Source organism: Anoplopoma fimbria, chromosome 2 (genome assembly GCF_027596085.1).
Source record: "Anoplopoma fimbria isolate UVic2021 breed Golden Eagle Sablefish chromosome 2, Afim_UVic_2022, whole genome shotgun sequence".
In the NCBI taxonomy this organism is placed as follows: domain Eukaryota; kingdom Metazoa; phylum Chordata; class Actinopteri; order Perciformes; family Anoplopomatidae; genus Anoplopoma; species Anoplopoma fimbria.
Genome location: NC_072450.1, coordinates 10,942,049 through 10,957,620, shown reverse-complemented (window position 1 = coordinate 10,957,620; position 15,572 = coordinate 10,942,049). Strand labels below are relative to the sequence as shown.

At 41.7% G+C, this 15,572-nt stretch overlaps 1 protein-coding gene across 12 annotated transcripts in view; it reads left to right on the top strand.

Annotated features, from left to right (window-relative positions):
* The window catches only part of celf6 (CUGBP Elav-like family member 6), a 122,086-nt gene that overhangs the window by 93,578 nt on the left and 12,936 nt on the right, over window positions 1–15,572 (top strand). For 9 of the 12 annotated variants that reach the window (XM_054616491.1, XM_054616483.1, XM_054616550.1 and 6 more), the window contains exons 4-5: window positions 2,526–2,654; window positions 6,559–6,638. In XM_054616491.1, coding sequence (XP_054472466.1) covers window positions 2,526–2,654; window positions 6,559–6,638 — 209 coding nt within the window. The remainder of the gene's footprint in view (window positions 1–2,525; window positions 2,655–6,558; window positions 6,639–15,572) is intronic. The other 3 variants (XM_054616558.1, XM_054616532.1, XM_054616475.1) reach the window with 1 other exon arrangement.

Sequence of the window (15,572 nt, the reverse complement as noted above, 5' to 3'; positions counted from 1 at the left end):
TTAATTAGCCTTGTAAAGCCGCCATTAGATCTCCTCGGGCCAGGACCGAGATGAGACTTTTGTCCCAAAACATTAACACACTGCAGGAGGCTTGTAAAACTGCATTTTGCCTGTTTAAGTTGTAACAGTGACACCTCGGTGCAAATCTGAGAGATGGAGGGACAATCAAGGCAAAGTCATGTGTGCTCTGGACGGGCTGCTGCCTCATTTCATGTTTCACCTTTGCTGCCATGGACAGGGGTCAGCTCATTTCTCTCCAACACCTGTTCAGGGCCGACTTTACGGCTACGCAGCTCCTCCACTCATGCCCAATATCCAGCTAGATGTCTGTCCTCCATGTCAGTCTTTGCTAAATCCCAGTTGACGGTATAAGTGGCTGTCTCCATGGCGATCAACTCATAGTTCTCGCTCACTTCCAACCGCCGGGGCTCCGAGGGGTGGAGGGATAGTAATGAGCAGTCGTACCGGGCTCAGCTGGTGGGTTGGAGAGCTCTCGCTGTGTGAGGCGTAACTACTAGGAACACGGACTGACACAACGGCTACAACACCAGCAGTAGAGACCAGGCAGCGTGGCCTTATTGATTATGCAGGTGCTCATTTGTGTGGCCAAGCGGGTAGCAGGCACGTGTCTCATTTGAACTTTACAGGAACGGAACAGGATCCGATTTCCCCGCTGCAAAAAAGGAAGCCCTGGTGCTTTATTTTTAGAACAGCTGCGTCTAATGGGGCCTGGCAGGTACAGGAGGCGTCACATCTGTCGAGGCCCAGGTGATGCTCTCGCCCTCCGCTCCTCGCCCGCTCCCTACAAGTCAAATGACTCACACTGAAGATCAACAGTGTCATTTCCAATAAACTCTTCTTCCTCTTCCTGCCACTTTCCATCAGTTCTGGCGATGGGTTCTTGCTAGTAGCCATTTCATTCCACAACACAGAGGAATAGGGGATGCATAATGTAAAAGATTTAAAGAAGATGAATGCACTGTCTAATGCCAGGGCTCTGGGAAGATTAATTAGAAAAATCCAGCTTCCTGGCTGGCCAAAATGTAGTGGTATAGAGCCCATACATCTGAGCAGGAGTGCCCCCCTCTGGAGCTCAGGATCAGCTCGGACATGAGGTGGCAGTGAAGATATTGGTGTAGATGGAGCTGCATTTCACACTTAATGAGGAGGAACACTTCACATTTCACACTGAATATTGGTCCGAAATTTTTGGGAGAAGCTAGTACTCTAGATTCAGCTTACATTTATACTGTCCGAAGCGAACTGCTTTTACACTTTAACATTTGTCTCTGACCACTATTCCTACTGAAGAAGTTAACAAAATATGTCAGTTCGATAGTAGGAATATTGCCCTGATACTTCCATGATTTGTACCTAGCACTGTTTTTAAGTTGACTTTAAGTTGCACTTATTTTATAGAATGAGTCACAAATAATTGACCAGTAAGAAGTAAATCTGAAGTTATCAATTCAGTGAGTTCATATATTACAATAAAAAATGAGCCACTATAATGCTTTGCCATTAATTTGTTTCAAGGCATTAGAACTAGACCTTGTAGCTTTAATACTTATATGTGTTGCAATGGTTTCTGCAAACTCCCTTTTTCATCACTAGCCTGTGAAAGCATGAGGGCATGGTCATTGTTATTTAAAAAAATAAATAAAGTAATTTACCCTTCAACTTGTATTAAGTTATAAAAAAATATGCAGCCTGTGCACAACATACTGTAGTAGGAAGACAAATTATTTATTTGAATTGAGAATCTAGCTTTATTTACTTTTGTATTTGTTACAGTCCAACAAAAACAAATCTGCCAACCGTCCACTGATAATTATCCACAAACAACTTTGAAATGAAAAGATGACTCATTTTCCAAAGTATTTTTTCTCTGACATTCGTACTGAAGAATTAGGAATGCGTGTCTCCATAAGACACATTTTACATACTGTCAGCAGAAACTGGAGCGCATAGTTTTGAATGAGACGCTTTTGAGTTTTTTTCCCAATTTTCACAGATTTATCATGGGATAGGTTGGGCTGCACAGTTTACTGTTGCTTATTATAATCCCTGCTCCTTTGGTGATGAGAAGATGTAACACCATGTTTTTGCTCCATGTTCTCTTTCAACTCTGTGAGCATCCAAACAATCTAACAGTTTGTCTACCTGTGCAAAATATCCCCGCTCTCTTTCTACCTTTTACCTGAAACCCACAGCGCTCCAAACATCATCCGTATCAAACGTCACCGTGGCAGACTTGAATAGCTCGCTGGAAACAAGAATATATATCTCCTTCATACCAGGGCGGGGTGGCACACCACACATCAGTGAGATCAGCAACAATAACAACAACAGCAGCAGCAGCAGCAGCAGCACAGGCTCAAAACAGCAGACTGCTGATAAAAGAGGGGGGGTGCACAAGTTCCTCTCAGCTCAGCAGAACGGTGCCATCAGCTGTAGCATTTGTCTGTTCTCTCCTTTCTTCCACCATCCCTCTTTCCCTTCCCCCTTCCTCTCTTCCCATCCAGAAGACAGGAAGCTGTTTGTTGGAATGCTCGGCAAGCAGCAGAGCGAGGATGACGTCCGGCGGCTGTTCGAGACCTTCGGCCAGATCGAGGAGTGCACCGTCCTGCGAGGGCCTGATGGGGCCAGTAAGGGTCAGAGCCCACACACCTCGCACTCTTTCTTTCCCCTGTCTGTCCCTCTTAATCCCCTCTGCCTGTCTGTGTGCATACGTGTGCTGTCTCTCTTTCTCTTTCTGCTCCTGACATTTTTTAGAAACCGTGCTTTGCCTTCTCTGCACTCATTGACATCGCCTGCGATCCACTCTGCTCTTCTGAATAACTCATCCTCCACAGCAGCTATTCTGTTTTTTTTCACCACCTCTTATGTGTCTTGCCAGCATTTCTTTCATACTTCATTGTCACTGTGCTCCGACACCTCCCCCTCCCACTTTCCCTTTTCTCACTACTCTCTGTATTCCCCTTCCCTTTTTGTTCTCACTCTTCCCTTTTTTTCTTTCCTTTCCGAACTTCTTCTCATGTTGTCTCTTCATCACGGCAGCTCCTCTCACCCTGGGCTTGTACTCAACAAAAACATCACACAACACCTCGTCTTCCAGCGCACCCCTCTCCTCCTCCTCCTCCTCTTCCTGTTATCTGAAAAGCGAAGGGGGTGTAATCATGTTTGTTTCCCACATTCCCGTCATCCCTCCCCAGAGACATCATTGGACGATAATGTCCTACTGTAAATAAAGCAGCCAGGCTCTCGGTTTTGCTGCTGTCACTCACTGTGCGGCAGATTTGCCTGCATTCAGGAACAGCTTATGCGTGTCATGTCTGTGGCGTATGTGCTATTTCATTAGTAGAGCATATTCAAATTAAAAATGGCTGTGAAATGTGCGATGCAGTTGGGATTGTTCTGAGAGCGCGAGAAGCACCCCCATCATCCTTTGATGGTTCTCATTCTCAAAGCCACAATTTAAGCGATAAAGCCGGTGATATTGCTTGAACCCTTCCTTTCTCTCTGTTGAGTGTGATTTATTCTCCTGCGTGAAGCGTCTGGATGTGTGAAAGGATGTGCAGGAAGGCAAGGGAGCGGGGTTGATAATGTGCATGCCTTCTGAGTATATCAAAGAGAAAGGCTGGCTATACTGAACCCCACGCCTATCTGTGTCTACATCTGTTCCTCTCACTGTTAATCCCAGGTCTATTGCTCTGCGTCGCCCCACCGGCCCACTACCTTTCTTTCTCCCTGGCTTGTTTCCTCTGTTGCTGTCTCTCCCTCCGTCTCAGGCTCCCTCTCTTCCTGTCTGCTCAGATGCCACAAGCTGATAGACAGCACATAAAATTAAATAAGGCCGATGCTGCTGGTGTCAGACAGGAGCTAGTTTTCTCCCTCGTTCGCACTTTCACTCCTTTTCACCCTCCTGCACCTTGCACCTCATCTCTTTTTCTTCTCTCTTCACATTCCATACGTTACCTTTGTTGGTATTTGTCTCCATTATCACTGGCTTGATCATTACCTCTTCTTCAAGTTTCTACTGCCATGAAAATGGAATCTGTAGAGCATTGTTGACTATGAATGCTACCCCTCTGACAAAGGTCTCATATATAGGTATCTGGTCCTATCACTCAATGTGCAACAGTCCTACGCAATCATTACGGGATGTTACGGCAAATTATTTTGCGAGCCGCCTCGCATGGGATGAGGTTCCCGTAATTTGAATGAGACAGACCTTGAAATTGACAGTGCTATCTGTTCCATGATGGAGGCTTTGTCCCCTGTTGATGTAAATTTATGCTACTCAGAAGCTTTTCAGCACCCCTCTTCACCCAATAAAAAGGCCGAGAAGTTTAACATCCATCTCTCTATGGCGCTGCTCCTCAAAGTACTTTCAAAGTGCAACACTTGCTGCCAGAGTTGAATAGAGCCCTGAATTGTCAGAAAAATAGAGAGATGGCTTTTAGGTCTATAATTAAGTTGTGTTATAAATGTCACCCATCCAGCAGGATGGAATTCATGCATACATATTATTACCCCGGGAATTCAAAAGGCTGTGCAGATCCTCTCGCTTGAAAGCAATACAATTTCTTTTTTCCCTTTTCCCCTCCCCAACTCATTCTGAGCCATCAAATTCAAAAACTTAAACGTGCATTATAATTTATGAGGCTGTAGAACTTCCAATCTTCTGAGATGTTGTGCTTTGAGTCCCTTAATGTTTTTCTAGGTCAGGAAAAGCATGGCTTAAGCATTGTTTTTGTTTTTTGGGGGGGTTTATTTGGAGGAGAAATTTAAGCAAATAGCATGTTTAACATGACTTTGCCATTGGTGTGCGCCAAGCCCTGCAGTTTTCAGGGTCTTTCTGTGTTGCTCGGGTCACTGGGATTCTGGCATAAAATGTGATAGCCTTGTTAGGAGCAAGTTATCTTGCCTTACAAAACAAAAAGGCCTTTGCAAGAACAAACTGCCCCTTATTATTTCAACTACAAAGGTTAAATGCATTTGCTCCTTCAAAGACAGACTTGCAGTCAAATGGCACACAGTAGGCTGACAGATTTCAGTTGGACAAATGAAGACCTTTCCTGCCTCTACCCAAAGCGGGCGTTCAAGTGAAGTAAAAGGGTGCTAGAGTGCTGTGACACAATCAAAGGCTTCTTTGACTTATCCGTTTGCCTCTGTAGATCTATACAGCTTTGAGGACATTTGACAGTACAGGAAACACATGGCCTTTACAACTCACCATATTTCTGCACACAACAGTTCAATTCAACTGCTTAGCATTTATTGTGTGGATGGAATGTGGAAGGAAAGCCTCAGATAAATGTGGAAATTGTCTTCCATTGATTGTCCACATACAGCGTGTCTCTCAATTCAATCTTTTTTGATTTTGTCGGGAAATTACTGAGTTGTTTGTTTGGGAAGTAAAGCGGAATCCTGAGATGTAGAAGTGAATGGGTCAAACATCCCCTGAGCCAACCCATCAGTGTGTGTAATTTAAATGAATCATCAAGACTCCTTTGGGAATGCAGATTGGAAAAATGCATATGAACATACGTAACCATTTTAAATAGGTATCAGCAGTTCTCAAGAAACCAGGGATTGAACTCATGTCTGGTTCTAAGACGCTGGTGCTACTCGATTAATGAAAAGGGGGCAGAATTAATCCACGAGTTTGTTAATTAGGTATCTCTTGACTTAACACATGAGCGACCTGAAGGCAAGGATAAGAATAGGACATAATGATACCTTGAGCAGTCTATGACGACCATAACGCTTAGAGAAATAGCTCCTGTTTAATTTAATGGTTTTTGAAAGACTACCACAGTTCCGTTCCACTGTATTTCACTTCTCTTAATGTTGTAGAGGTTTAGTGCCTGTCCTTATGTACACACGGATACACTATTTTATCATTTGGTTAAGATATGTAACCTTCTAAAAAAAACATATTGCGGGTTAATATTATCGACTGAAATCATTTTTAACATCATTTGAAATGTTAATACAATGAGGCTCCAGAACACTGCTGCCAACACCCTTTTGTTCCCTTGTCTTCCGGCCAACTTTTTATGTTGACTTTTCCTTTTGTGCATTAACTACACAACAGATTTAAGATGATTTGAATGCCCCTTGAGCAAAGCCCCCCTCCATCTGAAATTATGTGCGAGCCAAGATTCGGTTAGATAGGCAGATTATAATACTATGCCTTTGTCATCATAATCTCTTTTATGAGTGACTGCACACAAATCACAATGTGTAAATATTAAACAGATTAATAATCACAAACAAGTCGGGATAGTAAATGCCTTGGCTCCATGCTCCGAAGTGGAGGAGGTGAAATTAGAAATGGGCGAGGGACAGGATGTTCCACGCAGCTAATGCTTTCACTACAATTAGACTGATTTATTCAGAATTATGCGCTGAACACACACATGGCAGAATATATTTACAAACCAGATAACATGAAAACAATGGTAATGAAAGGTGTTCTCCCCCCATTTTCAAGCCCTGTCCCTGATGTTGTGCCCCTCCTCTCTTTTTTCTCTTTTTCTGTGTATACAGGCTGCGCCTTTGTCAAGTTCTCCAGCCACGCAGAAGCGCAGGCCGCCATCAACAGCCTGCATGGTGGACAGACTATGCCTGTAAGTAATACACTTTGAAACACATTCACAGCTAATGTTCTAACAACTGAATTTAGCGTATTAAAATGTAGTTGTAAATAATTTCACAATCAATGTGGACAGTCATAGAAAGTTTTGCAAATGGTATGATGTCACTTAGATGTCTATGTCAGCTGTTTTTGCCTGTTTTTCCTGAAATGTTTGAGGTAGACTGGGATATAGTTTACAACAAAGATCTGTGAACTTTTTTTGATCGTGTTTTCTGCCCTGCAGGGAGGCAGAACTGCCTATGCCTTCCTTTAAAGTTTTCCATTCCACATGCATACGGCCACTGGAGGGTGTACGCCTCTTTTTTAAATTCAATACTGAATCTTTTTGTCTCTTTTATGTTTGGAAAACAAACTCAGACAAAATCATATATACACAAAATATACCAGAATTTCTTCATTTCCACTCTACTACCCTTTAGTATGTGAATACAGTGTTTTATATGGCAGCACTTTATATCAAGGTACATATTCACCATGAGTTGCCTATTAGCCTGCATATTAGTAGCATATTGGCTCTTAATAAGTCTTATAAAGCACTATAATTACCTTATTCTGCATGACCATATTCTACAACTACTCAAAGAAGTTTGCCACAATAACCCCCTAATCACTGCTTATTAATAGTGAGTAAGGAATTTGTCTACAAGACTTTTTTCATCATATCCATTGCTCACCATTCTCTTTAAAAAACACCTGATAAATATGGCCTATTCTTTTGTAACAAAACACAAAACTAGAAGTGTTAATATTGCCCAAACAACTCTGAATTAATTTGCTCATAACTAATTCAATAGTAATTTGACACAGGTTCCCTATTCTAAAGTTGCCCCCTCTTCACACTATCCATTATAGCATACAACAACTGCAATTAACAGACCCTATCCTTAGGTTTACACCTTGAAAAAAATAGAGGTCTATTGAGATGCACAGGTTCTATTCCCATTCAGTGGTTGAAGAACAAAGTTATACATTTACCACAGTAACTCCTTTCAAAATGCATCAACAGTCCACAGTCTCACATTATTGCCGGATGTTACACACACAAAATATTTCAAAAGTCAGCATCCGCCACCTTACAGCGCACAGCTGCATACTCGCTATCTGTCTTTTCATATCCATTTCCCACTCTGCTATTCACACTACCTTTTCACCAGACGGATAGAGAGTGTTTACATTCACAGTCTTATAGAGATATGATTACTGTGTACCGCACATGAATCCTTGAATGTGTCCTGAGCAGACATTGTACTGTATAGATAAATCTGATGCAGTTGTGGAATAATGGAAATAAGGATGAAAGTACTATATAGTAAAAGCATAGTATAAAATGATACTGTAGGCATGAGTTCGTTCTTTCCGTAGTTAAAGCAATATAGCGATTCAATTTCACAGCATGCTTTCTATAAAATTTCTCAAATAATAGAAACAGCATTGTAATTGGAAAAACTACCCAATAACTATTTGATTAAGATTAGACTTTTCTTAAAATTGATTGAGGGGGTTATGGTGAAATTCAACATAGACTTTCCACTTGCTGATTGTAGTAATTGTTGAGGGGAAAAAAGACTCCAACCATTAACTGTTGACGTACTCACCTTGACTTCACCCATTGATTTGGGTACTATGGTTTTGAAGCCTTGAATTCCACATTTTGACCACCAGAAGTGACTCAAGTGGGTGGAGCTTAGTACAACCGAACGCTGACATTTCTATGCAACCTAAATTTTAACATGTATCTATGATGAACTCAAAACACACTGATGTTGAAAGGGTTAAAGCTTTAACTACAATGTATTTAATGCACATGAATAAGAGTAGCTTTAAGGAATCATGTAATGCTTTGATTAGGGAACATTTTCAGGCAGGTTTTAAGTAGACTATGAAAAAGCCCATAGGAAGCTGCCAGAAGACCTCTGGATGCAACTTTGGTAATAAGGGATAAATTGTCTCTGATACAAGTGCTACAGTTGAGGAAACCTTTAGTTCTAAAAATGAAAGCAAATCATTGTAGTGAAAAACAGGATAATGTGCTGCAAGTGGGAGACAAGTGCAAGACATAATTTGTTGAGCTAAATAAGAACAAACTAAAGCATGGATGACTATTTTCTGATTACTTATGGATTTAAATGTTTCTCTTGCATGAGGAAATAGTTCTCAGTCAAAAGTTAATAGTTTGAACAGCTCTCTTAACCTGTCCCTGAATATTCAAATTAGTGTGAAATGAGTTGCTTTGCATTGGGTGAGAGTCTGTCATCTTAATTTAGAAGCAATGAAATTGAGATAGTAGGCTAAAAAATATTATTTCAGAATTGGTGTAATTAACTTTTGACACTGTGTATGCTGTCATGGCCATTCATGGGAATGGCTAGTTAGAATTACGTAACCTAGATATAAATGTGACATCAGCATATCAGTGACTTTTCTACTTCTGTTTGCTTTTGATACGTCCAAGTAGAATTATGCATGCAATTGCAATACTGTAAATGTCAAAAAAAATAACTTGATTGAAAATCCAGGATCCAGGTGAAGATAAAGATGGTTTCTAAGGTAGAAAAAGAATCAGGTTAAAACTTTCTCTGAGACGAACTGCATATTTAAACAAATATATTAAACCAGTGGCAAGAGTGCTATAAATAATAGATAACATACAGGCTTCTGAATATTTTGTGATACGGGTAGGCTTTATACAGGCCACTGCCTTCTCCTACAACGTGGAAGACTTAGAAACAGCCCATCAAAGACAAATCATTAAAAGTGACAGTCCCTGTCCAAAAGCTGCTTTTTGTTAAAGATTAATAAACACTTAAAACACTTGAACACACTTATCAAGTGAAGCTTCATTATAGTGACTAGAAGGGAGGTTAACAATTAAGTCAATACTACTGAAAAGCACCCTAGAGTTAGGATGGATCTTCAAAATGAGGTCAGATTAATAAACTGCTTTTGCTTCCTCTACTGCTTCCTGATATTTCATACATTAATATTGTGGGACATTTGCAGTTCATCAGCCTCCCATTAACTTTCAACTTTTCTTCATATATTCTTCATAGTCTGGGTATCATCTTTCCAAGAACAGGGTTTTTATCTTGGTATTTTACAGCATTATTTGAAGCTGCAAATACTCTTTATATAGCTGCGCATTCCAATTGTTATTCGGATTGCATAGGAATAACTTCACTCAATTACGGCCATAAAACACAAATGCAAGTGTGCCCACATATTGCATATTTCACAGGATCACATGGCATGTTGAGATATAATGAGAGGACAAGACCTCACATGCAATTCAAGAGACTGGTGAAGGAAGGTCAGTGGATTGTATTGCACTTAAACATAGATGTAGATTTAAATGTGCCTTTTTAGAGGTGTGGAATGTTTAGATGTAAGTATACGCAGAATTGTGTAGAGCAGGTAATGGTTTCGGTTATGAGACGCATGAAATAGCATTAGTTGGTGTTGATTTGTTTAGTTGAAGATTGAGGCCACCAAACCTGTAACGCTTGTCAAGATGCAGTTAATTAAGAGTTGGATATACTTCTGTTGGGCTTGAACAAGGCCACCAAAAAGTCTTAAGTAAAAGAAATGATGAATAACTAAGCATCTCCCTGCCAGTTCTCAATGTATGTTGAGTACTGCACAGCTGGACACACACACGAGCACACACTCTTCCTGGCAGACATCCACACCTTCACACACTTCACTGATGTTCTGCAATAAATATTTACGGATGCTTCCTGGCAGCCAGATAGTGTCCTGGAAGCCAGATGTAATTTACACATCTTTTTGATGCCACCTCATTTTGCATTACATTGAAGTAGTGAGGGAGGGAAATAAGTGGTAGAGTCGGTTTAACTGTGTGTGTGTGTGTGTGTGTGTGTGTGTGTGTGTGGTTGTTGTGCAAAATAACGACCAAACTTTTTGGCGTGTAAACCACAAGTGGCAGCATTTAATAAGCAGTGGGCCGTGAGCCAAAGAATAATCATGTGGCACACTGATCGGGCACAATTATGGCAGGCCTCTTCCTGAAATTTGATTATAATCAAGATATTTACCTTGTACTCAAAATATCTTGTCGACTCAATCAACAGAATATGTTTACATTCAGAAGATTTACATAATTGGACTCCTCTGTCTGTTAGTTTTGCTTTCTTGTACAGATTTGGTTCCCGCGGACCACTTTCAAGCTCTTTGTGTATGCTTGTGTTGCTGTGGCTCGGGCACAGTCGCATTAGGTTGCACAAGTGAGCCACCTGAGGTCTGCTGCAGATGAACTGTCCAAGGCAACATATGGAGCCCCAAACAGACCCGGGGCAGATCAAGAGCCATCCAAAAGTTCATTAATAATCTATATTATCCATTGCTCGTTCCCTCTATCCCTGCACCTGTTATCCTTCTCTCCTCAAATCCAACTTCCTCTCAGATTAATAGGCAAGGTGGCCATTAGTATCCAACTAAGGCTTTGGTACCGATGGGGGATGCAGTTAATTTGGATAATATCACTGCCACATGTCGTCAACAACAGACTAACAGGAGGCAGGTTTCAGAGAGTAGGCTGCTCTGCTCACTGCCTGCTGCCAGCTGTGAGGTCTGGATGAACCTTGAACAAAGAGTTGTCTCTCACTCCCTCTCCATCTCTCTCTCCCTCTTAATGTTCTCTCTCCAGCATCTGTGTTACCTGGCACACGTACACATGCCATAAATAATACCTGCACCAAAATACGCTGGCTCCAAATGAAAGGCTTTAATGAAGCTTAAGGGCAAGGGATGCCACCGAAGGGCATGAGCTGATAGATTGGGTCATAGCTTTAATTGATGTTTATTGCAGATTGCAGGTGCTTCCAAAATTAACTTAAAAGGTGATTGGGCACAGAACAGGCGCTCTCACTGGTTCATCTGTTGAATTACAGTAGGGCTGCAGAGGCACAGGTGGCAAAACTTCAAATGGCAGAGCCGGGGGCAGGCAGACAGCACCCAGCAAATTGCAGACATTGTCATGTTCGGTGTCACAGCATGGCTGACAGGGCCTGTGGAGCTCACCGGTGTTGGCAGCAACAAGAGCGTGCATGTGTGTGATACTATAGTTCTGGATTAATGAGAGATAGAACTAAGCCAGAGAACATTGTCATTGTAACACACAATTCATCAAATGCCACATGAAACTACTGTAGAATCTCAGCAGGCTTTTGAGCTGACATACTACTAGTTTTGTTTTTGCGCTCTTCACATATTGTCGTGGAAACTGTTATTTGCAAAATGCATTGTACAGACCAAGTGAAAATACCATTATGAATGACAGTATTGTTGTTCTGTGTCTTTTGGCTCGATGCAGTGCAGCAGCAGTATGTGGTGGACAGCATGGCCGGACCGAGACAGCATCATCCGGTGCTAATGAGGGACAGTCCTCCCATGAGACTAGCAGAGATGTAGCAAGGTTCAGAGAGTTGATTATGAAGCCCACAGGGGGTTCATCAAATTACCAAACAAACTTGTTATGGTGTATTCAATTAATTTCTAACAAATTCTCAATTAACACTTTTTAGAGTATACAAGTCTGTAGAACCTGAGAGAATATTGGAAGTTTCACTAAAAGAAGCTGTTGCATGTTTGCCGAATGGGTGAGAAAGAAGGTTCTTTTCACATCCGTTAAGGTTTCCCAAATTACATTTTTCCTCCAATGAGCGTGGCGTTGTATTGTACTGCTGTAAGCCTCTGTAGCGGATGGAAGATGAGTGTCTGTTTACCTGTTAGTAAACACTTAACACCAGTGTCTTTGTATCACAGTAAAGCAGAGATAAAAGCTTAATGCCATTTCACTGGTGTAGTTGAGCTCTAATCCCTCAATTACCGCTGTGTATTTTTCCATCTACACATTCGGCGCCCTGTGCAAAATCCAATATGTGAGATTTTCACAAGTCAAGTGTGTTGTTCAAGAAATTAGATTAGTTTTTGAACCTGTGACAAATTCCTTAGTTGTACCTGTCAAAAGTGAAGGCTCCCTGTTGGCCCTTATCAAATTCAGCAAATTCATTTTCTCTCCAGGTATAGGAGTCATGCCGGTGGAGGTTATTATTCTGTTTGTTTGTCAGCTTGTGATTTTCTGCTACCAGTGAGGAGTGGCTGCTTTGCATCTAGTGCCTGTTGTCTGCTGCCACCTGTTCCTTCATTACCTGGCCACATATTACTCTTTCTTTATGTGGATAGAAACACTTGATCCGTGAAGGGGATCACACTCTGAAATCTACCTTTTCTGATTAGGGCTGGATTTAGTCAGAATACCTGTGCTTGAGATGTGAGGATATGAAATTCACCTGTTCAGAGGTGAGGATGAGCAAAAAAAGTATTTTTCATTATTTCAGCTGGGATAGTTTGGCTTTTATGCTATGAAATCCTAGACTCGAACATGAGTGGCAGGGCTGACAACACCTGCAGAGGTTGTTGTAGTGCTTTAATGTTGCTGCCAAGTCTGTTCAGTGTAGACATTGCAGACTGGGTCTCCTCCCGTGCTGTCGTCTACAGCAGAGCACTCTGCTGGGAGAAGTCAGACCGGGCCAGACTCGCCTCATCTCAAGTCACGGTGCACTGAGTACAGGCAGCCTCGAGCCTTCACAGTCCCGACGCTCACAATGCATTCTTCATGAGGTATTAAATGAATATAAGAATACGCAGACACACAAAGCAGAAAAATGAATGTGATCTAAATGCCAGCCCCCCCTTTGCTGTGGGCAGGCTTAAGCAACAACGCTGGAGGAGGATGTTTGCTCTGTGCCAGCCTCATTAAATTCAACAGCCCAGTCCCTTCAACTGGCCTACAAAGTTGAGAAAGAACTGAAAAAAAGGTCAGGAGGTGGGATGAAATGAAATTAGAAACGGAAAAAAACTGTGCCGTTAACGTCGCCACGTCGGAGTATTGATTTAGTTAATTGAAATGGCATCGGGGGAGAAACACCAGATGGGTCTCCTCTGGCCTGAGGTGGGGTGCTGGCTAGCTCTGATAGGATCCCATCTGAGACGCACTGTCCCTGGGGTACATGCTGATGCCTTCCTTCATTCCCCAGCCTCTTTCTCACAGTTATCTACGGCCAACACATTCTCTTGCTCGTGTTAATAGAATGTTTGTTCGACACTCTCCACATGATTTAGTCGAAAAGCTTACTTCCTAAAGCCTCTGAACAAGACCTTGCTTGTTTGTTTTTGCATTCAGAAAATGTCTATTTATAAAAAAATATATAGATAACAAAAACAGATGAAGGAAAAAAACAACACATTTCTGAAGGATTAATATATGACTAGATATTCTGTAAGGTTTGTTCCAGCAACCATGACTAACCAAACCACTAAGCACGAGACCACACTGGCAAACTGCCCTCTCAATGGCATATCGCTTAGCTGTTCCTGTTTAAAATTTCATGAAGCTCTTGCAAAAATAGGACACACTTTTCGTAGGAATTACTAGAAAATGGCATGAAGTTAAGCGGCATAACTGTAAGACTGGGTCTGTGTTTGTTCAGTGGCTCAATACACATACATATACCCATATTCCCACTCTTACTGTGCCGTTGCCATATTCAGCTTCACAGGGCATAAGTTTGGTTTTTTTCATGATTTTCTGTTTGGATAGCTCTGCTTTCGTAAAATGACTCCTGCAGGTAGCACTCGAGTTTGGTCTAGCTTTGTCAACTTCAATTTCTTATAGAGAGAGTCACATAAACGTGTGTAAAAAAAACAGGTGCATCACTCAAACTGGTCAGCCTAGTCCTTCTCTGTCACCGTGTCCTCTGCGCCCACATCTTCACTTTCTACAACTAAAGAAAATATGGAAATCTAAATCAAAGCCTGAATTTGTACTGACCCTGTCAGGATGAGACATTTTGTGAAAGATGAATCCAAGTTATGATCATGGAGTCCTTTTCTCCCCATGTCTTTGCTTTTATGATCTTACTAATCATATCCTGACTGCCCCCTGGCTGCCTGTGTCCTTCTGTCCTGGTGTTGCTCCGTGCTCTTTCCCAGCATGCATTGCCTGTAATTAAATAGGAGCCTGGTCCTCTTCACAGTGTATGTGGCTGCTTTCTCTGCCTGGCAGCCTCCGCACTCTCTCTCTCTCTCTCTCTCTCTCTCTCTCTCTCTCTGTGTATCTATCTCTCTGTCTTTCACTCACATAGAAACACCCTGCCCGCCTCTCTCCTTGCCTGGATGTCACATGAGGAACTGACTCTGGTCTCTGTCTTTCAAATGATTTAATTGGATGCAAACTCAGGAGCACGGACATCAATACGGAACTATATCTGCAATAAGGCAGAGCTATTAGTCAATACTTCGCCCTCCACATGCCGAAGGCTTTTGTCAGATCTAATTACCTAGTACTGTATTCAGTGGAGCTTCACCACTGGGTGACTGGGACTCCTGTGGGATCTGGTTAGGATCACAGTTCACTCCCAGTGTATACACTGGAGTTGGAAAGTTCACAAAAGCAAATACCACTCACTATTCTCTTCCATTTAAAGCTGACAGCTAAATGACTGCAGTCTTGAGAAGTGCACATACATTTACACTGGCTTTTGGTTTAGATATATTAGGTCTCGACTGTTGAATGTTGTGAACACTGGATATCGGATGACAGAAATAAACCACATGCTCACCACTGTTTCTCCTTCGTGGTGATGTAGAGTGTTCCTACTCACTCACATTTTAAAGAAAATAATGTTGATACACTGATATGAGCAACTCAACATCTTTTGTGTTATTGAGCATGCTTTTTGTTGTAGGTCATTTCTGAAAGGAAACACACACATTGTGAGATATTTTTTAAACACATGGCAAAATATGCTAATGTAATGTATTCACTCAGCAAGCTTGTTTCTAAATGGCCTGTATTTAGGTTATGTCAGAGTGATAGTGTTCAATA